At 45.8% G+C, this 25,553-nt stretch overlaps 1 protein-coding gene, 1 long non-coding RNA gene and 1 pseudogene across 6 annotated transcripts in view; 2 read left to right on the top strand and 1 right to left on the bottom strand.

The window, feature by feature from the left end:
* Positions 1 to 5,566, top strand: part of Dpysl2 (dihydropyrimidinase like 2) — a 103,926-nt gene extending 98,360 nt beyond the window's left edge. For both annotated transcript variants that reach the window (XM_021181296.3, XM_021181298.3), the window contains exons 12-14: positions 1,591 to 1,770; positions 2,526 to 2,691; positions 4,177 to 5,566. In XM_021181296.3, the coding sequence (XP_021036955.1) occupies positions 1,591 to 1,770; positions 2,526 to 2,691; positions 4,177 to 4,268 (438 nt within the window). In that variant the 3' untranslated portion in view covers positions 4,269 to 5,566. The remainder of the gene's footprint in view (positions 1 to 1,590; positions 1,771 to 2,525; positions 2,692 to 4,176) is intronic.
* Positions 5,567 to 10,957: 5,391 nt separating this feature from the next.
* Positions 10,958 to 11,456, top strand: LOC147001904 (large ribosomal subunit protein eL21 pseudogene; annotated as a pseudogene).
* Positions 11,457 to 11,520: 64 nt separating this feature from the next.
* LOC110309953 (uncharacterized) lies at positions 11,521 to 24,924 on the bottom strand. Of its 4 annotated transcripts, none has more exons than XR_003834771.2 (4): positions 24,737 to 24,924; positions 24,250 to 24,631; positions 17,460 to 17,608; positions 11,521 to 11,752 (listed from the first exon to the last, which is right to left on the bottom strand). It is a non-coding gene; the product is annotated as an uncharacterized LOC110309953 (long non-coding RNA). The 4 variants fall into 4 exon arrangements; XR_003834772.2 differs by having other exon boundaries at positions 24,533 to 24,631; XR_003834773.2 differs by lacking the exons at positions 11,521 to 11,752; positions 17,460 to 17,608 and adding an exon at positions 22,792 to 23,904 and having other exon boundaries at positions 24,533 to 24,631.
* Between the last annotated feature and the right edge of the window lie 629 nt (positions 24,925 to 25,553).

Here is a 25,553-nt window from a genome sequence, read left to right as displayed (position 1 = left end):
GTGGCAGATGTGAGACGTGATGGCCCCCAGCATCTTAGGATTCTCGTGAGGAGCCGCTTGTGTGCAGCCATCTCCCTCTACTTCTGTTTACGGCAACCTCCATGTTTCTCTGTGGAGTCTCTGAGTTGTGCTGGCAGCAGTCCTGGCACTGCCCGGGCAGCGCTCCTTTTCCACATGGGAATGCATGCTGCTCTGCCCTTTCTCTGTCCCTCCCTCCCCCAGCTGCCACTCCAGAGAGCAGAGATGACCTGTGACCTGGGTGTTGGTGTGGCTCTGCCCTCTCACAGAACCTCAAGGGCAGTGATTCCCAAAGTTCCTAATGCTGAGACTCTTTGATACAATTCCTCATGTTACGGTGACTCCCCCCAACCATCAAATTATTTTGGTTGCTGCTTCACAGCTGTAATCTTGCTACTGTTATGAGTCATAATTTAAAATCTGTTTTTTTTCTGATAGTCCTAGGTTACCCCTGTGAAAGGGTCATCCTATCCCCCAAAGGGGTCACAGGTTGAGAACCACGGCCCTAGTTTTTTCCCCCTCCGTTGGCCTGTGTTTTCCCAGAAGCCCATGCTCTGTGCCACATGTTACCCATTTGTTAGCCATTTGTTCCTGAAGGCAGTCATGTGGAGAGAGCCGTAGGCGTTCAGCCTGAGCTGAGCCAGAATTAAGGACACCACTCTGACTTATGGAGCTTTCTGTGTCAGAAAGCCTCTTGTTTTCTGTCACTTCCGACTGACAGACAAACGCACTGGCAGGCAAACCACCTGTTTGCCGAGAGGGTGTGCCAAATTGCCTGTTTTCACTCTCAGTGACATGAGCCCCCACACAAGGGTGGGTCGTTTAGGAAACTAAACATCAATCCTGTCACGGGCTTGTTGTCTTTTATATGCCACCAGTCCACGCAGTTGGGGACGTTGGGTTTAACCACAGGATGCTTAAGTCCGTGAGAAAACGGCCTCATTTTGCAATTTAGTTTGGACCTTGTTCAGAGGCGAGCCTTGGGAGTTCAGTCTGCACAGAGGAGAGTTGGTGGAAATGGGAAGACAACCTCACCCCACCCCATTAGTGTTTCTCTTTTCCCCCTTTTTATAGAATTGTGGATGGAATCCAGGGCCCTCTGCATTCTAAGAGTTCAACCACTAAGTTCTACCACTGAGATTCACATCTCCACTCTGAGCTACATCTTTGCTTCACTAAATCGCGCAGGCTGGCCTTGAACACACTCTGTAGCTCAGGCAGGGCCTTGACCTGAGATCTTACTGTCCCAGAATCCCGGGTGTATAGGTCTGCCTCACAAGACCTGCCCGGAATGATTTTCTTTATATTTGTAAAGTATTTACACACACACACACACACACACACACACACACACACACACACACACACACACAGTATTGTTATTTTCTTCAGCTATTGCCCTCTCAGATTTGGAGCTGTGGGTGAGATGAGTTCAGATTCTAGGCAGAGAAAGCATGTGTCCCTGGGGTGGCCAGCAAGGACAACCTTCTTCTCTAGGGTTTGTCAGTAAACTCCATTCCTTTGAGTTCAGGGGCAGGGATTGCTCTCATGATGGCTTGTCTCTCTCCTCAGGCTCTTGAGTACAACATCTTTGAAGGCATGGAGTGTCGTGGCTCCCCACTGGTGGTCATCAGCCAGGGCAAGATTGTCCTGGAGGATGGCACACTTCATGTCACTGAAGGCTCAGGACGCTACATTCCCCGGAAGCCCTTCCCTGACTTTGTGTACAAACGCATCAAAGCAAGGAGCAGGGTGAGTGGTCTTGCAAACTTTTAAACATCGTGGGCTGGTCTCTACTCCGCAGATATCCACTAAGCACCATGAGTCAGAATACTGAGATGGGGGCACAGAAGGATAAAGGAAACCTGACATTTTCATCCTGAAGCTTAACCGGCTGCTGGGTGAGTCTAGGATGATTAGAGCTTTGATGCTGAGAGTTTGATGCAGAGGTGGGAAGCACTGCTCTAGCATCATGGAGGAAGATGACAGGGAAGATGGACAGTTGGGCTTTGAAGGCTGAGTAGGAGTTTCTCAAGCCAAAGGATGGAGATAAAGATACTAGAAGATGGAATATGACCTATGGGAGATGTACAGTGTGTCCAGGGCGTGGTGGTTAGGAACTGTGAGGTGGAGAAGGGATGGAGCTTTAAGGGAATTAAGAGAGGAGTGATATTGGGAAGACAGTTTTGTCTTGAAAAACAACACGAGACCCTCTTCGCAGTATGATCAGGGGCTTCTTGGAGGGCTCAAAGGTGATGTTGACATGGTGGGGGAAGTTCTAAGAAACCAGTTGAGTAACTCATCGGGGAGTCACCTTGGGAGAGCGTTTGGCCTAGAACTTTGGGGTCTGGTTGCACATCTGTCTCTGTTGGACCTGCCCCATAATGGGGGCCATATCCCCACACATCATAGTCCTGCCTTGGCTACCGCTCTGTGACACTGAGAAGGTACAGGGAAGATGTCCTCTGTGAATGTGACATAGGCTGTGGGGTGATTGTGTGTTTCAGCTGGCTGAGCTGAGAGGGGTCCCTCGTGGCCTGTATGACGGACCCGTATGCGAGGTGTCTGTGACGCCCAAGACGGTGACTCCAGCCTCATCAGCTAAGACATCCCCTGCCAAGCAGCAGGCACCACCTGTTCGGAACCTGCACCAGTCTGGATTCAGCTTGTCTGGTAAGGCCGGGGTTGGGCCGTTCCGGGTAGGTTCAGCAAGCTCTGTGGAGCCAGCCAGAGGCTTTTGGCTCCACTACTGCGGAAACTGAAAGACTGTAAATGGCAGCTGGGTTTCAGAATCTTCAGATCGGTTTTTTGTGCCATGCCATGCTGAGACACCCACCCTGTGAGTGAAGGGCCATTTCCTCATCTGTCATGTCCGTTGTTAAAGAGTGTGGAACTGGGAGTTTCAGCAGTCTCACCTTGCTCAGGCCTTCCGTGTGATGAGTCGCAGCAAGGTTCCCTGTGGAGTTGCTGTGATATCCACCGCTACACCCTCAGTGGTGAAACATGGATTTCTGTCTTGGAAACATCTGCCCCTCTTTCTTTTAGCCCACAACAGGGCCTTTCCTCTCGCCCCCGGTGTCCTGAGCTTAGAAAGATATCCAAGGTCCTGCGGCCTGTGAACAGCGTAGTTCATTACACAGACTTTCCTTTTCTTGTCCCATCTGCTGGATTTTATAAAGTACCATCTGTGCCCATGATGAATGATGAACACTTCAGGGTGTTTTGGTTTGGGAGATAGACCCTTAAGCCCTATTGTCCTAAAGTATGAGATCAGTCACAATGTGTATTCCCATATCATTCGCATAGACAGCACAGGTTGCCAGTCCGTTGTGTAAAAGAAATGATTGGGACTGGAAGCTAGTTTGCCTCTTTAAAAATTGGAAAAATATGTAGATTTTGAATCATGTTGTGACTAAGACCAAAGTCCAAGCACAAAGTGTGGGCAGGGACAAATGGCTCAGCAGTTAAGAATGAGCACACATCTTGTTGGGGACCCAAGTTTGTTCCTAACACCCATGTCTGGTGGCTTACAACCATTTAGAATTCTAGCGCCAGAGAATCCAGCGCCCTCTTCTGGCCTCCTCAGGTACTGCACTTATGTGTATAGCCCTCCCTCTCCACATACACAGATACACATAAATTAAAAGTAAAAATAAAATCTTAAAAACCAAAATACAATACTTCTATGTTTCAAATACATATAACCCAGTCATGAAAGGGATTTGAGACAGTATTTTTGGTTACATCAAGTTCCACTACAGTTAGTCACATCAGGTCAAGTGTGGAATTTTCCACTGGTTTAGAGCAGCGTTCTGGGTTTGGGAGCTTCAGATTCAGGTTCTTTACCTGAACCATCCATTCCTCCTGAGTGAGAGGCGTGGGTCAAAAGAGCCATACTCCCTAGTACCTTGCATCGAGTCTAGACTTCCCCAGGGAGAGATTGCTTGCACAGAATCTGACCTGTAGGCTGAAGGCAGGCCCTCCTACTTCCTGTAGTTTGAACTTCCTGTAGTTAGGGAGGTTTGGAGAAAGAGGTCGGGACATGTGTGCTTGGTTCAGCTTTTTTCCCCCCAGGATTGTTCCTGGGCATGCCGCAGGAGTCTGGTTTTATTTCTGAAGACCCTCACGCTCGTTTCTTGTCTCTTCTTTCTTCCCTAGGTGCTCAGATTGACGACAACATTCCCCGCCGCACCACCCAGCGCATCGTGGCGCCCCCTGGTGGCCGTGCCAACATCACCAGCCTGGGCTAAAGCCCCTAGGCCTGCAGGCCACTTGGGGATGGGGGATGGGACACCTGAGGACATTCTGAGACTTCCTTCCTTCCATTTTTTTTTTTTTTAAAGAGCCTGTGATAGTTGCTGTGGGCAGCCAGTTCCTGGGGCTTCCTCTTGGGCCCCCTGCACTCGGTCTCCCCTGGAGTTTCTGAATTCGCTCACCCAAGTCCCTACACAGTCATGAACACCACACCCAAGCCTAGCCACCCACCCCACACGGAGCTGCATCCACCATGCAGACATGCGCCACCAAGCAGATCCCAGCAAGGGTGCCCCAATCACATCCTTGGCCGTGCAGTCAGCACCTTCCTGTCATGGGGAAGAGATAGTGAATTGCCCTGAGCTGCCTTCTTTTCTTTTTAAAAATTTTTAAATAAGGTTTTCTTTGTGGGACTGGGGAGGGGTGGGGAGGGTGGGAGAGCTTTCTTTCTTTCTTTCTTTTTTAAATACTAAATTGAAAGCCTGATTCAATATTAATCCTCGGGTCTTGAACTGGACATCCTAATGATGCAATTATGTAACCATTAAGCTGATTCCGAGGCTGGCAGGCTATGGCCGCCCCTCTGGAAAGGTTCCATGTGTCTCCATCCCCATCCCTTACTCTTCGGGTCAGCTGTTGAGAAGAGGCGGGTTTTCTTCATTGGCCTAGATTTTGCGGCAGATTAGACCTTTTGAAGGTTCTCCACCATTTTCCTACGTCTACTGTCCTGGCTTTTTCTTCTGCACTCTTGGAGAGATTTAGATGTTGGTCTCCTGGTTTGTGTTTCTCCGAAACAATGCTCTTTTTTTTTTTTTTCCTCTCTTAAACTCTTTGTCTGCTCTTAAAGCCAGGCAACCCAGTTTGGTCTCAGGCATAGCCTGAGCAGATCCTAGTTTTGCCCCCACCACCATAGTTTTGTGCTATCCTGGTTTCTGTTAAGATTGGTGCTATCCAATTCCCATCACTAGGAGGTGGCTGAGCTTGAGGCTTGCCAGACACAGGGATGGCCCTGATTATGTCACCAATACTGTCACATGTGGGCCCAGAATAGAGTCACATGTGGTGGAAAGATGAGGAGTTAGGCTGTAGAAGTGACAGTTTCCAGTCAAATCTGTAAACCCAGCCCCCAAGCTGGGACCATTCTCCCTGTGGCGGAGCCAGCCAAGATGGGGCCATTCTTTCTGTGGAGGAGCCCCTTCCAGCCTTCATCAGGAAGTGTCTTTGGGGATTCTAGAATGTTGGGACTTCTCAGTGTGTGTGTTGTGGTGGGGGAACTTTTTTTTTTTTTTCAAAAGGTCTAAGGTGGTGGAAGGTAGACATCTTTGGGATACTTAGACTTAAAGTCTTTTACAAGAGGGACAACCCTATTTTGGGAAACAATATCTCATGGGAAGAAAACTGTACACACTGAACGCATAGCCTGCTTAGAGATCACGTCGCCTCTTAGAGACCATGTCACCTCGTATCTGTCACCCTTCCTCTTCCTGTCACAGTGACAGGTCTTCACTAGCTGGCTTCTTTCTGTACTTGCTGACTTCTGTCATATTTCCTTTCAGATGTGTTTACAGGTCCCTGTAAGCAGTGTTAGGTCCATAGGCTTTTATGACTCCAGTCTGCTGGTATGAAGCAGAGCATCAAAAAATTCGTGATTCCTTGAGTGTCCACACGTTTTGTCTTTGGGGGTTAAGGGTCGGGATTTTGGGTTTGTTGTTAATTTTGTTGTTTTAAAGGTAAATTGCACTTTTAAAAATTGGTTGACTTAATATATTTGCTTTTTTTTTCCTTACCTGCACTTAGAGAGGAAATTTGAACACCAGAAACCACTTTTTTTTTTTCTCCCTGTTTATTTGTTTGGATTCTGAGAAACTTGCAGCTCTTCACCATTTACTCCTGATGTTTCTTGTATGGGGCCGTGGCCCTTTTGGTTGTTTTTGGTCATTTTCTTAAAAACACAACACAACACAACACAACAGTTTTAAACCTGAAGATTTCCGCAGTCCGTGTAAGCATGTTTACCCGTTGGCTCGCTTTCTGTGTCTGTTAAATGAATGTCATATGTAAATGCTAAACTAAGTCAACAGTGTCTCAGAACTGAATAACTGCAGTGACTTGATGCTCTAAATCATTGTAGGATTTACCGCTAGATGGTTTTGAACCCTTGAACCTGTGATTGTGACCCATGAGGGGGGACCTTTCAGTGCTAAAGCTGATCATGTGTGTAGCCAGAAAGGTACTTTTTTTCTTTTAATTTTTGTTTTATTTTTTGTAACCACTGTCTTAATGGCAAAATAATTATGGTAAAATACAAGTCTCGTGTTTATTATTCCTTAAGAAGTCTGTGTTATATTACCACGGAACACCCAATAAAGCAAAATGTGGTTGTTTCAGAGGTGTGTCTGTATTGAGACTCCCACAGTGTGTCGGCCTCTCCTCTGACATGATGCATGGGGAAGTCCCGGCCTGGCTTAGCCTTGGGCTTGGTCCAGCCCAGGAGTGCTCACCCCCATGCTCACCCTAGGTTCCTGTGAGTATCCTGGCTACAGGATGAATTCTCAACCCATGTAGTGCCACACCTGGGGGATGAGGACTACGGAGGCTGAGGATCATCAGTGTCTTAAAACCCCATCCCAGAGAGGCAGTGAGCATCCCGGAGTGCCAAGCCAAATTTGAACCTGGGGTTCGAGTGGGAGCACAGAAGGCGAGGTGGGGTTTTAGTCGAGGTGCTAGGCTTGCTTTCCATGTGTTTACTCTGGGAAATCTTCTCACTACATGGGTGCAGGGGAGAAAGAGATTGCCTAGAGTGTCCTCTGACACCTCAGTGGAGGTGCTGTCAAAACCAGGACCAAGGCCTAGGCTTCCATCATCAGCTCAGGATGGAGGATGCTGGTGGGGGTGAGAGTCAGGCTGGGTTTCTGGGTATCAGTTGGCACAGTTCCTTGCTTTGAGTGCTATTGGTTCTGAATGAAGATGTGTGCTTTGGACATCTTGTGCCTATCATATGTTAGGGATGGTTTACCCCCACCCCACAACATCCTATCATTATTATCACTATTTATTATTGTCTAAACTGTATATGAGGCAACACACAGAATTACACAGGCCCAGCCTGGTGATTCACAGGGGCAAATGCCAAGCATTCAGGAGGGTGAGGAGAGACTGGGTGACATAATGAGATTATCCCTTAAAAAAAAAAGAAAAGAAAAGAAAAAGATGATGTCATCCTTAAGGCAAGGAGACAGGAAAGCAGGAGGCCCCAAGTGGCTTTGACCAAGAGATAGCTGCTTGGATCCTTCACACACTCGGCATGACCTACGATGGCTTAGTTACAACATTGAGCCTGGTTAAGGGAGAAAATAAAAGAGAGTCTGCTTCCAGAAGGAAAGGCCTGGCTTCTTCTGGGAGCCATAAAGTAGAGTGTGGGGGATGGCTTTGTGGTCAAGCGTGTGGGAAAGGGGAGCATCAACTCTTCTTCAACCACGAGGAACCCGCGTGAGAACAATGACCACCTCACATTCATCCCAGCATCCTCTAGACGCCATCCACACAAAGAAGGGCCTGTGCACCTTGTCACTCTCAAGTCCACAGGCTACTCAACCCCTTGGGGGGTCAGGTTTTGCAGGATAGACCCCAGAGAGGCCCATGCAGGCACTGGGAGGTGGTTCTTCTTGAGCAGGGACTTAAAGCGATCCAGGTACCCCAGCTTGAAGTCATGCTCTGGATGGTAGCATCTCTTCAACTGTCAGCCACTCCTCTTGAATGGCAAGAGATAAGCTAGAGGAGGTATGTTCCACCATACCTGAAGGTGGCCCAGGTAGCTGGTGGCATGGTTAAGTCCAGTCAGCCGTGTCACTATTGGTATGCTTTAGTCTAGACACGTGCATGAAAGCCCAAGGAGGCCAGAAGGGAAATGCTAGGACATATCTAAGTCATGCCCAGCTTGGAGGATGTGCTCAAGCCTCACACTGCCCTGAGCAGAAGGCTTCATCCTCAGGCAAGCAAGGTTCTGTAGTCTGCATTCTGTTAGCAGAGCACAGCTGTCTCTTCTCCCATCAGCTGGGATGGGGATCCACTCCATGACGCTACTGAGCAGGAGTGGATTGAGAAAACCTAGCTCTCAGTATGGGACCTGGCAATGGTCTCCAGGTTCACTCCCCAGCTTTCCTCGCCCTTTGGTGAACCACAAGTCAGGAAAGAAGTGTGGATGGAGCAGAGCAGTACAAAGGGACACCAGGAAACTGCCAGCAACAGTGCCCCCATGACTTTCTTAAGAACTAAACATCAAGAAATGATTTTTAATCACCCAAGGTCTTTGGTAGATTGTAGAAGCTGTTGGAGATTGGAGGAGATTGTTGGAGATGGCATCCTCTGTTTCCAAACAATTTGTTGGTTAAAGGCACAGGGCTGACAGCTAACATTCACTATGACACACCAGGTGCTGTGCTATGTAAGATCTTTGTGCCCCTTAACTGAGCTCATCTTTGTAAAAAGTCATGAAGAAGGTGCCATTGGGCTGGCAAATAGATAAGGGGGTGTACATCTCAGAGTCAAGTCAGTGTCCCAGATATATATATATATATATATATATATATATATATATATATACACATACACACACATATACATGGAATGTATACATATATGTATATACAATACATATGTATGATATATAATATATAACTATTACTAATAATATATTCGCACAATATATTATAATAACATATAATTATTAATAATATATAATATAATGTATATTTGTGATTTAATATTGCAAAGCATGCCCAAGAAGGCCAGAAGAAGGTATCAGATCCCCTGGAGTTGTAGTGACAGTTGATTGTGAACCATCATGCTGGAGGTACTGGGAATTAAACCTGGGTCCTCTGCAAGAGCAGCAAGTTCTCTTAACCACGTAACCACCGAGCCATCCCTCCACTCTTCAAATATATTTGCTTTTCGGAAGCACTGTTTCCCTAGGAATCTCACCCTAGTCTTGAACTCATGATTCTTCTTCCTCAGTTTCCTGAATGCTGAAATTACAAGCACATGCCATTCCACCCAATCCAGAAAATCTGTGGAGAAAAGAAAAACGAAAACAGCAAATTGGACTTTCTTGATATAAAGTCTTATAAATAATCAATTAAGAGAGACAGCAATATAAATAAAGTAGTCAATGGAAAGGGAAGAAGAATTCAAAATGGATCCATAATAGATACAGAAAACACACCCCTCTCTGGCTAACTGTCTGAGAAGCACTTAAACAGGGAAAGGCTGCATTGCTTAATGCATAAAGCAAGCAACAGGTGAATATCCAATTGCCGTCATCCACGATCTCTTATGAGAATGTTCCTGCTCAGAAGGGTGGGGGCCAGAGGGTGGAGAGCAACAGGGAAACAGACTGTGCAGGTCATCCAGCGTGAGGAAAACATGGGCAAGCACAGAGTGTGTGGGATGACCATACCATACATATTCACATATATGTAGACGCTAGTCAGGAGGCCAGACAGTGTGTACTACACTCAAAAATCCAGGGTAATGGTAACCTAGGAGATGATGAGAGTTGTCAGGAAAGTAGTATTTTGAAGATGTTCAGTTTTACAAAGAAGTTTTGGGAAAAGTGTGTTGGGATGGAAGAAAAGAGCCGATGTGTGTATATACACAAGTTACACATAATTAATTCCTACAAGGACCTCGGTAAAATAATGTCTACGAGAATCCTTTGCAAAAATAATCTTTTGAAAAGGGCAAAGTGACCTAGATACTAAATGCCTTGTTAGTTGGTTAAGCTTTAGTGCCAGGATAAGGCTAGGGCCCACAGAATGACAGATGAGGAGAGCCCTGAGCAACTGGAAGGGACTGGTGCCCACTGAGTGACAGACAAGGAGAGCCCTGAGCACCAGGAGAGGGATGGTGCCTACAGGAGATGACAGATGATGGGAGCCCTGAGCACCAGGGCTTCACTAACGCTGGAGGAAGCCCAGCTTTGGCTTAAGGCTACACATAGTCTGAAGGCTCATGAGAGGAACACTGTAAGGGCTGAGGAAGACCAAGGGCCAGGGTTTATAAAGTCTTATGATTAAATAATACATGACAGGTTTGTGTGATGAACTTTGACTGTTAAGCCTCATTGCTGTTACAGATACAGAAACTAGCTTTGTCCTAACAAACACATCGTTCCACACAGGACCTCCAGCCATCTTGACTTGTTCAGGAGGAAGAGAGATGACAGCTCTATAGTACACCAGTCATGAACTTGTCCATGGCCAATTAGGGTTTGGTTCACTGCTATGTATTCAAATGCTAAATCCTGTATCCCAAGATCTGGTGGCCTCAAGATTCTCAGGTACACAGCCTTGGTTGTGTAAAGCTTACCCCCAATGACCTCTAATTGGCTAATAAAAGTTGCTGACAGCCTGTAGCTGGGCAACTGGGGCAAGGGTTCCCAGGCTTGGGGGTCTCATGTAGGGACCACAAGGGGACAGGAAGAAGAAAGTCACCAGGGGGTAATATGGACCATCTGGTTGTGAGGGCTGGCTTGACAAAGCAAGAGCAGCACAAACAGAACAGATGAAATTGTTCATGGGGACTTTGTCAGGAAATCAGACAAGGTCGCTTATGGTTAATACCTGCCCAGCTGTAATGCTATAAGGCTGGTTATAAATTGAAAAGGTCGGGTCACCACAGACATCTTCCAGTAACTCACCAAAATGACGAACACAAAGGGAAAGAGGAGAGGCACCCGGTATATGTTCTCTAGGCCTTTTAGGAAACATGGCGTTGTTCCTTTGGCCACATACATGCGAATCTACAAGAAGGGTTATATTGTAGACATCAAGGGAATGGGCACTGTTCAAAAAGGAATGCCCCATAAGTGATACCACAGCAAAACCGGAAGAGTCTACAATGTCATCCAGCATGCTGTGGGCATCATTGTAAACAAGCAGGTTAAGGGCAAAATTCTGGCCAAGAGGATCAATGTGTGGATTGAGCACATCAAGCACTCAAAGAATAGGGACAGCTTCCTGAAGCGGGTGAAGGAGAACGACCAGAAGAAAAAGGAAGCCAAAGAGAAGGACACCTGGGTGCAGCTGAAGCACCAGCTTGCGCCACCCAGAGAAGCACACTTTGTGAGGACTAACAGAAAAGAGCCTGAGCTGTTGGAGCCCATTCCATACGAATTCATGGCCTAATGTACACAAAGAAATAAAGTACCAGTACCAGGAAAAATAAATAAATCGAAAAGGTCTCCGAGTCTTTTATTTGGAAAACAGCTGGTTAGAGAACACCTGCTACCATAAATGATTAGTTGTATTTATTTTATATTTGTGAATACACCGTGGTTGCCTTCAGACACACCAGAAGAGGGCATTGGATCCCATGACAGATGGTTGTGAGCTGCCATGTGGTTGCTGGAGTTGAACTCAGGACCTCTTTTGGAAGAGCAGCCAGTGCTCTTAGCTCCTGAGCCATCTCTTCAGCCCATTTCCTGTATTAATTAATATATACATAATTTTAGTCATCATTTTACAAGGATCATATCACACACACACACACACACACACACACACATAACTGAATGTGCTCTGGATGCACTCAAAATCTTTGTTTACTTTTATACTTCTTCTAAGTGGACCCCAGATGTAGTGTCTGGTCTTTTCTTCTTCTTTCTTCTTCTTCTTCTTCTTCTTCTTCTTCTTCTTCTTCTTCTTCTTCTTCTTCTTCTTCTTCTTCTTCTTCTTCTTCTTCTTCTTCTTCTTCTTCTTCTTCTTCTTCTTCTTCTTCTTTCTCTCTCTCTTTCTCTCTCCTCTTTCTCTTTTTTTCTCTTTCTCTCTCCCTCTTCCTCCCCCTCCCCCCTTTTCTCTCTCTCTCTTCCCCTGTGTCTCTCTGTCTCTGTGTGTATGCGTGCTTACTTGTGTGCACATGTGTGCGTGAGCTCAGAAGCCAATCTTGGGTATTGTCTTAGTTAGAGTTTTACTGCTGTGAACAGACACCATGACCACAGCAAGTCTTATAAAAAAAACCATTTAATTAGGACTGGCTTACAGGTTCAGAGTTTCAGTCCATTACCATCAAGGTGTGAGCATGGCAGCACCCAGGCAGGCATGGTGCAGGAGAAGCTGAGAGTTCTACATCTTCAACCAAAGGCTGCTAGTGGAAGACTGACTACCAGGCAACTAGGGTGAGGATCTTATGCCCACACTCACAGTGACACACCTACTTCAACCAGATCACACCTATTCCAACAAGGCCACACCTCCAAATGGTGCCACTCCCTGGTCCAAGAATATACAAACTATGACAGGTATCATTCCTCAGAATGTCATCTATCCTTTTTCCTCCCACTTTGAGAGAGGATGTCCCATTGGCTGGGAACCCTCTGATTAAGCTATGTTTGCTAGGTTGTCCAGCCAGCCCTGAGGAGCCTCCTGTCTTGGTCTCCTCAGCACCAGAATCACAAGGCTTTTTACACAGGTTCTGGGTACTGAACTCAAGCCCCGATGCTTAGACAACAAGCACTTTAGTGACTAAGCCATCTCCCAAGCCTTCCCTTTCTGAGGGTCATCTTGCTTGGCCTTTCCTGTCACTCCATAGATGCCTTTGTCACCCATCTGGTGATGTCTAGGAGAGAAAGGGCTGCTCTTCCTCACCACTCTGTGATGTTGTGCACCCTCTGCTGGGCTGGGAAGAGATTCATCTTTCCTCTTATGTATTAAAATCGGCAATGAGGAGGCTGACGATGTAGTCCTGGGTGGCTTCATCAAAAGTAGGGACAGGAAGAGGAGGTCAAGCCCTCCATGGAGCGTAGTGTTCCATCTCACTGATGGGAAGGAAGACTGCTTTCTCCCTCCTACTCACACCTTCCATTCTATGATCTCCAGCCACATTAGCCACCCATAGCTTTCCCTGTACCCACAGGATCAAGTGATAGGCGTTTTAACTTTCTGTACAGGTCTCATAATTTTCTCCAACCTAAGCCTTCCCCATGGTCCTGAAGAACTGCCCTGACTATAGCATCTGTGCTGGTTGAATAGGTTTGGACCCCATACACTCATGTGTTTGAATACTTGGCCCACAGGGAGTGGCACTATTAGGAGGTATGGCCTTGTTGAAGTAGGTGTGGTCTTGTTGGAGGATGTGTGTCACTGTGGGGATGGGCTTTGAGGTTTCCTATGCTCAAGCTCCACCTAATGTGGGATCCAGTCTCCTCACAGCCTCCCTTCAGATCTAGGTGTAGAACGCTTGGCTCCTCCAGCATCATGTCTGCCTGCAAGCTGCCATGCTTCCCATCTGGATGATAATGGACTGAACCTCTGAAACTGTAAGCCAACTCCAATGAAATGCTTGCCTTTATAAGAGTTGCCTTGGTCATAGTGTCTTTTCACAGCAGTAAAACCCTAATTAAGATAGTGTGTATGAGTGTGTGTGTGTGTGTGTGTGTGTGTGAACTAGATCTTACCTTCAGTGAGCTATGGACTTTCTAACAGGCCACGTGATGGTCAATCTCATAGTCAACTTGACAGGATTTAGAATCATCTAGAAGACATACCCCAGGGGCTCTCTTTGCAGGCATTTATTTCCCTGGAGATCTATTTGAAGTGAGACTACTCATGCTCAACTGTGAATGACAATGATCTTGTGAACTGGAAGCTCAGACTATAGGGAAAAGGGGGAGAAAAAGAAGAAAGACAACTGGGCACCAGGGTTTATTGCTCTCTGTTTCCTGGCTGCAAGCACCATATGACCAGCTGCCTCCTGTCATCATGCCCTCCTTCCCTGTCACCACAGACTGTACCCTCAAATCATAAGCCCCAATAAACTCCCTTTCCCCCTTAAATTGATTTTCTCAGGTGTTCCTTACAGAAACATTACTAATAAAGTCTCCTCCAGATACCACCACCTTTGTACAACAACTGCTAGGGGCAGTCACCATGTCAGAAAATGTGGATTGGTGCTGCCTACTTTTAGCCTGAGTCTTCCTAGATCAAATAACATGATAAAGATAATTCTTTGTAGGCATGGCCAGAGGGCATAATCAGCAGGATAATTCTAGATTCTGTGTGGCTGATAGCCAACACTAAATATCAGAGATAGGGTAGAACAAAACTAGTGAAGGGAACTCTTAGCGTGAGTCCACTTTTTCTAAATTGCAGTTAGTCTAAATGTATCCACTTTTTCTCAGTTGCTTTTGCCAGGTTATTTTATCACAAAGAAACAACACACTATCTTCTGCCTAGGTAAAAGGTATCTTTTGGGAACTTAATGCTTTGGCTTATGCCTTGAGAAGTGGCCCAACCAGGAGATGATATATGTATCCTCTTCCTATTTTGTAGGTGTTTTGCTTTAACAAATAGAGAGATCCATCTTAAGTGATGAGCAAAGGTCACGTTCAATGTCATTTGCTAGCTCAAGAGCTTGGCAGGATGAAGACAATGCCTTGAATTTACAGGAGAGGGGAGAGGCTTGGGTTAGAGGCTTCAGGAGAAAAACAAGAAAAGTCTCAACTGATGGAATCACACCTGAGAGAAAGAGGAAGGGTGAGACATGGGTGTTATGGCCTGCTGACCAGTGAGGTGAGTTATTCCTTGTGGTAGACTGAGAGCTCTGAGACCCTGGAGCCAGTTACACATCTCTGTGGATTTCAACCCCAGAGTATCTGCTTGCAATACCTTCCTCTATTCCTCCATTTGTCTTAGTGGCTAATGATCATTTTCTCCTATATACCACATCCTGACCAAAATTTCCCCTCCCTCCTCTCTCCTCCCAGCCTCCCCTGATGTTCCCTGCCCCCAGATCCACTCCCCCTCCTCTGTTTCTTTTCAGAAAAAAAAAAAAAAAGGAGCAGGTCTCCTCCTAGGGATATCAACCAAACATGGTGTAACAAGATACAATAAGACCAGACACAAGCCCTCATGTCAAGACTGGGCAAGATAAACCAATAAAAAGAAAAGGGTCCCAAGATCAGGTAATAGTCAGAGGCACTCTGCTCCCACTGTTAGGGGTCCTCCAAGGATACCAAACTATACATGCATGCAGAGGGCCTAGCTCAGATCCAGGCAGGCTCTGTGATTGTGGCTTCAGTCTCTGTGAGACCCTATGAGTCCTGCTTAGTTGACTCTGTGGACTGTGTTCTCCTAGTGTCCTTGGCCCCTCTGGCTTCTACAATCCTTCCTCCCTTCCCCTTCTGTGGAGTTCCCTTGGCTTTGCCTAGTGTTTGGCTTTGGGTCTCTGCGTCTGCTACCATCAGTTGTAGCTAATGGTTACATGAGTACTAATAATATCAACATGGCGAAGAAAGGCAGGTAGTGTGGTCTCTAAATATGGGTTTGGAAACAGCCTAAATAAGAGTCAAGCCTTCCAAAAACTTTTTAAAAAATATTTTTGTTTTATGTGTATGTGTGAGTGCCTGCATGTATGTATAAACACTCCATGTGTGCTGGTGCCCAGAGAGGTCAGAAGATGATGTCAGCATTGAAATTACAAGTGGCTATAAGCCACTCAGTGTGGGTGCTGGCAGCTGAATCCAGGCTTTCTATAAAGGCAATGAAGACCAGTAACTGCTGAGCCATTTCCCTAACTCAAGTCTTATGTTCCCAGTAAATGGCAAAGTTTGAAATGCATGGGTTCCGCCTTGGACTTTTTTTTTTTTTTTGCTATCCACAAGATGATAAAGTCAGTGTGTGTCATTGTTTGAGTGACATTATTAGGAAGCATGGCCTTATTGGAGTAGGTGTGGCCTTGTTTGAGAAAGTGTCACTGTAGGGGTGGGCTCTGAGACACTTCTTCTAGCTTCTAGTCTTCCCCAAGCAGCCTTCAGATGAAGATGTAGAACTCTCAGCTCCTCCTGCACCATGCCTGCCTGGATGCTGTCATGTTCCTGCCTTGATGATACTAGACTGAACCTGAAAGCCAGCCCCAATTAAACGCTGTCCTTTATAAGAGTTACCTTGGTCCTGGTGTCGGTCACAGCAATGGAAACCCTAACGGAGACAGTGCGGATGGGCATGGGCTCTGTGGCAGTGCATGGATGTATATTTGTAACTGGCGCTTTCAGACAAAGGCTGGTCCTCAGCAAACCCAAGAGGCTAGAGTGGGCCCCTTGCTATACTGTGCCAATGAAAGAGATGTGTAATGGAAGAAACCAGGGTGGGAGATCTATTGCTGTGGTCACTGTGGGAAGAGGAACACATCCAGAAGTTCAGTGTTGCCCCAAGTCTCTCATTAAGGTTCTTGAGGTTTAAACTTAGAAGAAGAATTGGGGAAGGGGCAAGAGGAGTGTATGGTCACTGCCATGCATCGTCTGACTGGCCACTGTTCCAGTTCAGGTTCTTCAGAATGGTTGAAAGGAGTCCTGATATTTATCATCACGTAGGGGGATCAGTCTGGCTCTTAGGAGATGTTTATTTCAGGATGCAGGCTCGCTCTACTTGATGGTTGTTCTCTGGGAAGTTGTAAGGAGCAGTCTGTCCTGAGAGATTCAAGGTGATTGAACATTTAGGATAATAACTGACCTCTGTTTTTAGACTGGAAGGGGGATGAAGTGGGGCTAGACAGACACTCCTTAAGTGATTGACATATCCATGTGCAGAGCTAAGCAGGTAGCCCAAGAGTAGAGGAGTCAGACACTGGATTGCACCCGGCATTTGGTTACCTAATGAGGAGTCAATGCTTTGTAGCAAAAACCGGTCTATGTTCTTACTCACTGCTAGCCTAGCTCTGAACTGAGAGTACAGGGTGCTCACGGTCTATGTTCCTGCTCACTGCTAGCCTAGCTCTGAGCTGAGAGTGCAGGATGCTCAAGGTCTATGTTCCTGCTCACTGCTAGCCTAGCTCTGAGCTGAGGGTGCAGGATGCTCACGGTCTATGTTCCTGCTTACTGCTAGCCTAGCTCTGAGCTGAGGGTGCAGGATGCTCATGGAAGCTCCCAGCTTTGCCTTCTGAAGGGCGGTGGCCATATGAGGTCCAGATGAGTTGGCTTATAAAATGTTCCAGGACGCATGCCAGACATAGGAAGTTTCCAGGGGATATCATTAGCCTTTACTCTCCAGGTCTAGTGGGTGTTTAGCAGTAGCATGATCTCATTTTATTTTATATGTGACTATCAGATCCTTGAGGACAGAAACATGTTTTATTCCTTGCCCGAAAGCACTTAACAGTTTCTTCCACTAACAGGTGCTAAGTGTCCAGGGGTTTACCTTATAAAACATAGTGTGCTATCGAAAAACAGAAATACTGGCACTTCCCGGATGAACTGGCACTTCCAGAATGAGCATCTTAGCCCTCAAGGTCATCCGGAGAACAACAGCCCTTTGCCTGGTGCCTTTAACTTCACTTTCACAGAGACCTGGTGGACAGAAGTGAGAGGTGTTGATTAGGGAATTCAGAAAGGAATGGCCCTTGGCTGTGCAGTGTGTGCCATTTGCCTGTAGATGGCGGCATTGCACGAGCCTGAGAGGAAGACAGCCAGCGCGCGCATGAGATTTCCGCTGCTCTGGAGCCAGTAGCTCCTGTGGGATCAAAAAAAAAAAAAAAAAAAAAAAAAAAAAAAAAAAAAAAAAAAAAAAAGCCTCGGCGTTCAGGGACCTTGTATGATCCAGAAGTGGGTTGTACAGCTAAGAAGTCATCGAATACATCAAGCCGTTTGGCCCAGAGTCTCAACTTGTTCTCTAACAGGATGCATGCAATGCTACTAAGAATTTAAATGTAGGTGGGAAGGGAGGATTAGGATGGAGCCAAGAAAGGGAACAACATGATCAAAAATATATGGATAAAAAAATTGTTAAATGGCAAAAATGGTTAAGAACTGGTGATGTCCTGTGGCCAGATATTCTCTCTCCCCTCCTTCCTTCCCTCTCTCCCACCTTCCTCTCCCCTCCTTCCCCCCCCCACCCCGTAGACCCCTTCCCCTCCCCTTCCCAGTCTCCCCTCCCTCTCCTCCTTTCTCAGTCTTCCTCCTTAGTATCCCCCCTACTCTTCCTCTGTCTCCTTTCTTCCCCCTCTCCCTCCTTATTCTTTTTCCCCACCCCTCTCCTTCCTCCTCTTCCCTCCCAGTATTTTTCCGGTTCTCTTGATCTGCACTGGGTCTTCACACTTGTGTGGCAAATGATTAACCAATGAGCCGTCTCTTTTGTCTGGTAATGTACTTAATTTTTTTTTCTTGGTCACCTAGCTGAGGAAGTGGTTTTCAGGTTTTTTTTAAAAGTAGAATTACTGTGTCTCATTTCTTTGAACAGTATGCTTTTGAAATGATGGTAGGTAAGGGTTTTGTGTCTTAAGAGAGTGGAGCATGTGCATTTTAATGCACTGATAGTAAATGTCCTTTCAGATTTATCCATATCTCATATTTTAATGTTATTATAAGTTCCATTGTGTACATAATATCATGGATTATGTTTACAACATAGTACTATTTAATTAAAAACTTTTTTTACATTTTATGAAGAGTTATTTTATGCATATGAATCTTTTTTTTGCCTGCATGTAATGCCTGTGGCTGCCAGAAGAGGGAGTAAGTTCCCTTGCACTGAAGGTAAGGCGGTTGTGAGCTGCAATTTTGAGGCTGGGAACCAAACCCAGGTCCTCTGAAGAAGCAGCAAATGTTCTTTTTGGTTTGTTTGCTTCTTATGAGATAGGATTTTTCTGTGCTGCCCTGGCTGGCCTGAAATTCTCCCTGTAGACCAGACTGGGTTTGAACTCACAGTGATCTGCTGAAGCAAATGTTCTTAATCATTGAGCTAGCTCCTTAACACCCTTATTTATTTGTGGTGTGTGTGTGTGTGTGTGTGTGTGTGTGTGTGTGTGTGTGTATGCGCGTGTGGAGTTCAGAGGATAACGTTCAAAGCTGGTCCTCTCCCTCCACCATGTAGGCTCTGGAGTGGAATTCAGGACATCTTTACTTGCTGAGTCACTTCTCCAGCTCTATGCATTATTGCTGTATACTGATCTTATAGTCCTGCTAATCTTTCATTACCTTTTCCCAAGCCTTCCTGGAAATGCATGTAGATAATCAGGTTGTCTACAAATGAAGGCATTTTTACTTATTTCTTTGGCATTGGTGCTGTTTCAGCCTTAACACATGGACTACATTTCCTAGAATGTTGCTCAGAAGTGGACTGAGCTTATGCGCAAAGCATCCAGGCTCTGTGGATCCCCAGCATCTTTTGTAGACTATGTTTTACAGCCTGTAGATTGATTATAGCTTTTGTAGACTACACATAACAGTGTGGATTCATTGTATCCTTTTTTTTTTCTTTTATTTTACGTTTTCAGACACACCAGAAAAGGGCATTGACAACCATGCGGTTGCTGGGATTTGAACTCCGGACCTTTGGAAGAGCAGTCAGTGCTCTTAACTGCCCAGTCATCTCTCCAGCCCACCACATCTTTTGTAGACTACATGCTTACAGTGTGGATTCACTATATCTTTTGTAGAGGGCACCAGGCTTTACTAAGATGAAGATTTCCCTCCACTCATTGCTTTCTCAGAATTTTTTTAAAATTGGTAATAGACTTTGGCTTTTATCCAACACATTTTCTTTATCTATTGAGGTGATTTTTTTTTTTTTACACTTGTTAACATAGTGACTCTCCAGATTTGATTTTCAAATGCTAAACCAACTTTGCATTGCTGGATAAACCAATCTTGGTCACGGTATAGCAGCCTTCTCTTACATTATTTGGTTCAATCCACTAAACTTGTTTTTAAAACTTTTTGCATCTATTTATGAAGATCGCAGGGTTCAGTAGTGATGTCTTTGGATTGTGTCAATGTTGAATTGAGTTCATAGGATATCTTGTTGTCAGATTTTCCTTTCCACTTTTTGAAAGAGCGTGTGCAGACTTGGTGTGATTTCTTCTTTACCCGTGGTTACTTTACCACTGCAGCTGGTCAGATCTGGAGTTCAGTTTGTGCGAAGGCCTTTTAGGAAGTATCAACTTGCTGGGCAGTGGTGGCGCACGCCTTTAATCCCAGCACTTGGGAGCCAGAGGCAGGCAGATTTCTGAGTTGGAGGCCAGCCTGGTTTACAAAGTGAGTTCCAGGACAGCCAGGGCTATACAGAAAAACCCTGTCTCGGGGCGGGGGGTGGGGGGAGGAAGTATCAACTTTCAAAAAACTAAAATTTTTTACAAATAAAACTTAGGTTTACAAATGAAACTTCTTTTCACGCCAGGGCTACAGTACGTATGCTTCTTAGTTCCCAGTGAGGGGAAGCTTCCCAGAGCTTCCCAGTGTGATTTCTGTATGGCTAGAGAACATGCTTACTGTGACTTCAGCTCCATTTATCGAGACTTGTTTTCTGGCCCTAAAGACGGTCCATCTTGGACTGTGTTCCCAGCACTCTGGAGAAGAGATGTCTGTGTTGGAATATGGGATGTTGTATGAGTGACCTGTGTTGCAGGATAGGATGTTGTATGAGCCATACCAGGTCAAGCTGTCAGCAATTCACACCTCCTAAGGTCCACTCTTGCTCTGTGTTAGGTAAGGATTTAGTCTGGACTGTTAGGACAATGTCATAAAGGAGCTGGCAGCAATTTCCCTTCTCTTCCCGTTGTTAGGAGTCAGTCACTGCCACATTCCCTAAAGTAGTTTTCAATAAAGTGCTTCCTGGCGGGCCACCTTATGTAAGCATTGTCTCATAATCAGATGGCCAGGGAACATGGGGGGTGTTACAATGTGTGATCGAGCACACAGTATTTCATTTGCTTGATGAATCATATCTCACATTTATTCAAATTTTAAGAGTTTGAACCTTATATGGTCCTTACTAATAAAATCTTACTAATAAAAACCAGAAAGAAACTATTCGGAATATGTTTTCAGAAATACAAAGTAGATATAACATTGGCTCTTGGGTTCACAAAGACATTCTTTATCATTTGAAGACAATATAATTTGGACTAGTGAGATGTCTCAGTGAGTTAAGGTCACTTGTTGCCAAGCCTGGCAACCTGAGTTTGATCCCCACAATCCATATGGTGGAAGGAGAGAAATAACTCATACGAGTTGTCCTCTGACCTCCATACTTGCTGTGTCATGCATGTCTGCCCCCAAATAAATGTAAAAAATAAATGTAAAGATTTTAATAAACATAAAGATGTTAGTTTTTTTTGAAGAGACACTTAATTTCAACAAGTTTTACTGGACCAACCATCTAGCATTTTTACCCATGAAAGACACAAACTCTAACTGTATGTGCTGTTTGGTTGTATGAATTTGACACAAATGTAGTTACCTGGGAAGAGGGACCCCCAGTTGAGGAGTTGGCTCTATCAGATTGGCCTATAAGTAAGTTGGGGGTACATTTTTTTAATTAATGATTGACGTAGGAGGATTCAGCTCATGTGGGTAGTGCCACCCCTGGGAATGTGGTCCTGGATTGAAGAAGAAAAGCAAACTGAGGGTCTCTAACAACTGGAGTGTGGAGGGGGCTATCCCTGACTCTGTTGCCTGCCTGTGGATCTTGCTCCCCTAACTGAGACACCTTGTCTGGCCTCAGTGGGAGAAGAGGTGCCTAGTTCTACAGAGACATGATGTGCCAGGATGGGGTGATACCCAGGGAAGAAGGGGATGAGGCATGGGAGAGGGACTGTGTGAGGTTGGGCAGGGAGGATATGAGGCAGTGATTGGGATATAAAGTGACTAAATAAAGAAAGAAAAGAAAGGCAAACCGAGCAAGCCATGAACAGCAAGCCAGTGAGCAGTGCTCCTCCATAGTCTCTGCTTATGTCCCTGCCTTGGCTTTCCTGGATGATGTAATGTGTGTAACCTATAAGCCAAATACATGTTTTTGTCCCCCATGTTGGTTTTTGTCAGTGTTAGTTACGGTAACTGAAAGGCAAACTAGATCACTGCAGTCAATATTATTTGCAAGACAAAGTTGGTACCTTGTTTCATTTTGAGCAGTTTACACCTGGGCTAGCTCTAAGTATCTTCTGATGTCTACGTTAGTTGTGCGTCTGTACAGCAGCCTGTTAAATCAGTTGGGGCTTGTGTCCATCTGCTCTGTGCTGCAGAGTGGTTTACTTACAGAGCAGAAGAATCGCCTATTTGGAAGTCTAAATGGACTCACCCATAAAACTATCAGAACCCGGACCTGTTACTGGTTATAAATATGTCCAATTAAAGGAGCATTTGATTTATATCATATATGAAGAGTGAAAAAAAAAAGAGTTAAAGCTTGGACATGTTGAAGAGGTCTCCTTAAGATAAAAAAGCCCCCTGACAATTATAAGAAAACATGGATGTCATTCGCTCCCTGGCTTGGGATTGTCACGCGCCCCTCAGCTCAGCTTCTGTTTGGGGGATGGAGAGCAGATTTGGTTGGATTCATGAACGCACACAATGCCACTCAACTGTATGCTTAGAAATGGTTAAAATGGAAACTCTTAGACCCTGCGGTCCTCCTGCAGTGAGTGGAGAGCAGCCCGGGGAACCATGTCCACAAAGCCAATGGAAGGGGCAGTGGTGGGTGGTTCAAGGGGGATGGTGGAGGGAAGGAGAAGTGGGATAAAGGGACTCTAAGGAGGTGACTTGGGTTTCTGTTGCTTTAATGAAAACACCATGACCAAAAAGCAAGTTGGGAAGAAAGGGGTCTATTTGGCTTACATTTCCATATCCCTCTTCATTACTGAAGGAACTCAAGCAGGGCAGGACCCTGGAGGCAGGAGCTGATGCAGAAGCCATGGAGAGGTAGGCACTCCTTACAGCTTGCTCCCATGGCTTGCTCAGCCTGCTTCCTTATAGAACCCGGGACCACAGCCCAGGGATGGCACCACTGGTTGAGAAAATGCCCTACAGCTGGATCTCATGGAGGCATTTCCTCCAAGCAGAACTAACTGAGTTGCTTTAGATCGGTGGTTCCCGACCTTCCTAAAGCTGCGACCCTTTAATACAGCTCCTCATGTTGTAGTGACCCCTCCCCCAACCATAAAAGTATCTTCACTGCTACTTCATAACTGTAATTTTGCTACTGCTATAAATCATAATGTAAATAGTTTTGGAGACAGAGGTTTGCCCAAGGGGTCGTGACCCACAGATTGAGAACTGCTGGTTTAGCTGTTAGTTTCTTCCTTGATCAGGTAAGGTATGGCATCACTGTGGGTGTGCTGGTCAGCCTGGGATCCACAGCTTCAGAAACTTGTTACATACGCGGTGGCACACACCCCTTCCTACATACATAAATAAAAATGCAATGAAAATCCACAGGAAATTATTTTATCATATCTCTGGGGAGTCCGGTCCAAAATGGAGGCCCTGGCTGGGTGGGATTCTTTTGTGTCTCCCTAACTGTGCATGGCGTGCCTCCCTATGTCTTCCTTCTGTCTGTGCCTGTTTGCTTCATCGTCAAAGGACACTAGACATATTAGATTAGAGCCCATCCCAAAGATCTCATTTTAGCGTAAAGCAGTCACAGTCAGAGGGGCTGGGAGTTGGGTCTTCAAAAGACACTTAAGGGTGGTTCAGCTTAAAGCTATTTGGGCGGTCTGTGGCGTGCTCTGAATCCTGGTCAGCAGAGGGCGCTGATGCTTGCGTTGAAGCTTCAGAGAATGAGTTAGGGGAGCATTTCTGTCTTGGAGAAAGCTTCTGGGAGCCCAGCTCGCTCTTGTCGTATGTACACCCAAGTTTCCTTGTGTACCCTACTTCGTTACAAATGGAAAGAAATAAAAGGTCATAACCTCCCCCTCTCTCTCCGTGTGTGTGTGTGTGTGTGTGTGTGTGTGTGTGTGTGTGTGAGAGAGAGAGAGAGAGAGAGAGAGAGAGAGAGAGAGAGAGAGAGAGCGCGCAAACAAGAGCAGGCAATCGGACACACATTGCACACAGGCCAGAGGCTTATGCTGTGTATCCTCTTTAATGGCTCTCCACCTTATTGCTGGGAGCCTGTACTTCACAGATTAGGTTAGACTGGCTAGCCAGAGACCGCTGGGGGTCCACCCGTGTCTCCTCCCCTCTATCACAGGGCTTACAGGTCAGTGGTCAGTACTCACCCTTTGCACAGGTTCTGGGAATCCAGACCCAGGTTTTCATGTTTGCGTGGTAAGCACTTGACCGACTGAGTCATCACCTTGCTTTCTATATGTGGGAGCTTCCAGTGTGGTGAAGTGTGTCTGCTGTCTTTGAACCCTGCAATGGCCTTTTCTGTTTCCAGAAAACATTTCTCCCTAGATACCATCTCTCTCAGGATTCTGTTTACTCTCTCTTCCAGCAATTCACACTCTGTCTCCGCCCACCTGGCAATTACCAACAAGTTACATAAATTGGTCTCCTTACCTATTATTGCATGTGGGAGGTAGTTTGCCCTGGGTACATGCCGTCCTCTGTAAAGGACAGAGGCTTATGAAATGCTGTCACAGCAGAACTTTAGAAGTACTGGAAGACAGATAAGAAAGCCCCCGTGAGCATGCCCCACCAAAGCAGCTGCTTTCATTTTGTAGACGGCTTCTCATTTCTTAGTTGAACGGTTATATGTCTTACTTCTGTTATCTGTGAGGATCCAAGCAAGAAAGCACAGACGATGCGTGTGGACGACGATTTCATGTAGAGAACAGGCTGCACACGAAACTGTAAAAGTAAAAGACCATGGATGTGAGAGACTGGAAGCTTGGTGGAGGCTCTCTGTGCAGCGGAGACTGACATCATCCGATCCATACGTGAGATAGCATGAAACGTAGCGTTGCGTAACATAACGTAACGTAACGTAACGTAACGTAACGTAACGTAGCGTAACGTAGCGTAATGTAGCGTACCGCTGGAAGTTTGGAAAGAGTCTAGAAGCTGAAGTAAATGTGGCCGCTATGCTGAAGTGTCATTGCTACACAGGGCTGGCAGGAAGGAGGGGCGGAATCCTTCTCCATCCAGCTGATCTCCCTCTACTGCCTCCTACTGGCAGAAGCTAGCAACAAGTCCACTGACAGGAGAAATAGCATTTGCAGGAGTCCAGTTCTTACATTGTAGAGCCCAGGATAGAGGGGAGGTTTTGGAGATGACAGATACGAGTTTAACAGCATAAGTTACCATTTAATCAGCATCCACATTCACGTGTGAGCATCCGAATATCACCAGTAGTAACTGTTATGTTTTGGCCTCACCAGATGACATACCATCTTCATGTAAGTAAGACCCAGACTTTCCCCATAAAAGACCAAGAAGCTGAAGTAGCTCCCCATGGACAAAAATGGAACAATAGCAAGTACAAAACGACTAAGTACAATTTGAACTAGCCGATAGATAACTTAATTTTTCTTTTTTTCTTTTTGAGGCTATGTCCAACTATGTAGCCTGGGCTAACCTG

The sequence above is a fragment of the Mus caroli genome, unplaced genomic scaffold (genome assembly GCF_978045245.1).
Source record: "Mus caroli unplaced genomic scaffold, Mus_caroli_1 scaffold_12, whole genome shotgun sequence".
NCBI classification, from domain to species: domain Eukaryota; kingdom Metazoa; phylum Chordata; class Mammalia; order Rodentia; family Muridae; genus Mus; species Mus caroli.
This window is presented reverse-complemented; position numbering and strand designations above follow the sequence as displayed.